The 1,763-nt window shown below is 52.0% G+C and overlaps 1 protein-coding gene across 1 annotated transcript in view; it reads left to right on the top strand.

Moving 5' to 3' along the window:
• Nucleotides 1–930: 930 nt before the first annotated feature.
• LOC104493278 (cyclic AMP-responsive element-binding protein 3-like protein 3-B) overlaps nt 931–1,763 on the top strand; it is a gene marked incomplete at both ends in the record, with an annotated part of 4,303 nt that continues 3,470 nt past the window's right edge. The window contains 3 exons of the mRNA XM_010135929.1: nt 931–1,068; nt 1,151–1,424; nt 1,635–1,747. Of these exons, the coding sequence (XP_010134231.1) occupies nt 931–1,068; nt 1,151–1,424; nt 1,635–1,747 (525 nt within the window). The remainder of the gene's footprint in view (nt 1,069–1,150; nt 1,425–1,634; nt 1,748–1,763) is intronic.

Below are 1,763 nucleotides of genomic sequence, written 5' to 3'. Positions count from 1 at the left end.
CTGTGGCTGGGTTCTGCTCTGGCCTGCTGCTCTTGGGGTAGTAGTATTTTTTGTTTTGGGGGGAAGCATTTGTTTTTGTTTTTTTCGGGCTGTGACACCTGCCAGCTAGATGTGAAAGCTAATGTGCCAATGGGGAGGTGTGACGGATGCCCCCGCTCTGACTGAGTGAGCAGCACTTTGGTCCAGGCATCACCAACAAGCAGGCCTGACCAATGCCAGCCCGGCCGTGCAAACGTGAGAACCCTGCGAGGCCGCATCTTCTCAGGCACCGAGGAGCCTAGGCCGTGTCTTATCAGGAGATAACGGCACCGGCCCGAGCTGGGACGAGACAAAACTAGAACTCCCGCAGCTGCGCAAACACCGAGGCGGGGTTTGACAACAAGTCCGTCACTTTCCAGGCTATAAATGCCTGTAGACCCCCTGAACCCTCTCATCATCGGTGGTGATCTGCCCTGGAGCAGGGATGGCTCTCAGGGGGGTTTCTCGAGGTTGAGAGACCCTGTACCCGGCATCTTGTGTCTACAATGAGGTAAGCAGCATTTTACATTTGGCCTTAAAGTATATTGTGTGTGAGCAGCATTTATAAATCGTTTATTAGGAGTAAGTAGTAGAGCGTTTGATGCTGTCCAAATCATTGTCAAATCAGTGTTTAATTACCATTCAGTTATTACTTAATCACCTTTTGACTACTATTTCATTAATGATGATAATCATTAATTACCACTTGGTCATCATTTTGTCATTAACAAAACCCTTTTAGTTAACCCCGCTGTTCTTGCTGGGGAAGTGCTTGTGGGCTGGTTGCTGTTGCAGGGCCCTGGTAGCTGTTGCCGTTGTGTGTGGGGACTTTACCTGTAGATACTGAGGGATATCTCGAGGAGTGCTGGTGTCTCCCCCTGTGCCTATGCTCACTTTGGGTGTCCTGCTCAGATGTCCTTCTTGGAGGAACTGGCTGACTTCACAGGTGAGGACCTAGTTGACTTTCTCCTGAGGGACGATATTCCGTGCCCTGAAATCCCAGTGGATGAGAACAGCCTGATGGAAGACTGGAGCCTGATAGAGTCTGAAGTGAGTTATTTGGGAGGAATCGCTGCTGGGTTGTGGTTCAGGAGGTTTGGCTCCCCGCTCAGTAAAATGTTTTTCTCCACAGCTCCCAGATGAGGAGATGTATGACATTATCAATTCTGTGATGAGCCCCCTCGGAAGTGAACCAGACATCCTGCAGGGTTCTTCACATGCTGGTAATGACAGCGGCATTTCTGAGGGTCAGCATCTGTCCCATAGCCCTGGCAGTGACTTTGCCAGCAGCTCCCAGAGCTCCGATGTTGTGCAGGTTGATCACAACTATTCCCTCCATCTTCACCATCCTGCACTGGAGAGCCTGCTGTGCAACATGGCAGAAGGAGGGTTTTCCGCTGAGCTTGGTAAGTGGTGTGCGTGGCTAGTTCTGCCCTGGCTACAGGCAGAAAAGCAGTCCCACACTGGGATTCTTTCAGTGGGTGCCAGGCAGCAGTGGAGGGAGCCAGGCTGAGTGGTGTCTGCTGCCGTAAAATTGCGGTTTCATGCCACTCAAGTTGGCTGGCCAGGTGCTGCCTCACTGAGGCCCAATGCTTGACTCTCCTTTCCTTCCCCAGGGCCTTATCTGGGTTTGGAAGGCACAAGCACAGCACTGGAACAGAATGCCAGCTTCCCTTTTGCTGTTGCTGTGGATGCCGGACCCCAGCTGGTGCCTGGAGCCATCGTGCAGGTACATGTGTGTGGGC

The sequence above is a fragment of the Buceros rhinoceros genome, unplaced genomic scaffold (assembly GCF_000710305.1).
Source record: "Buceros rhinoceros silvestris isolate BGI_N320 unplaced genomic scaffold, ASM71030v1 scaffold13265, whole genome shotgun sequence".
Taxonomy (NCBI): Eukaryota; Metazoa; Chordata; class Aves; order Bucerotiformes; family Bucerotidae; genus Buceros; species Buceros rhinoceros.
Note: the sequence above shows the minus strand (reverse complement) of the source record. Positions and strands in the feature narration are given on the sequence as shown.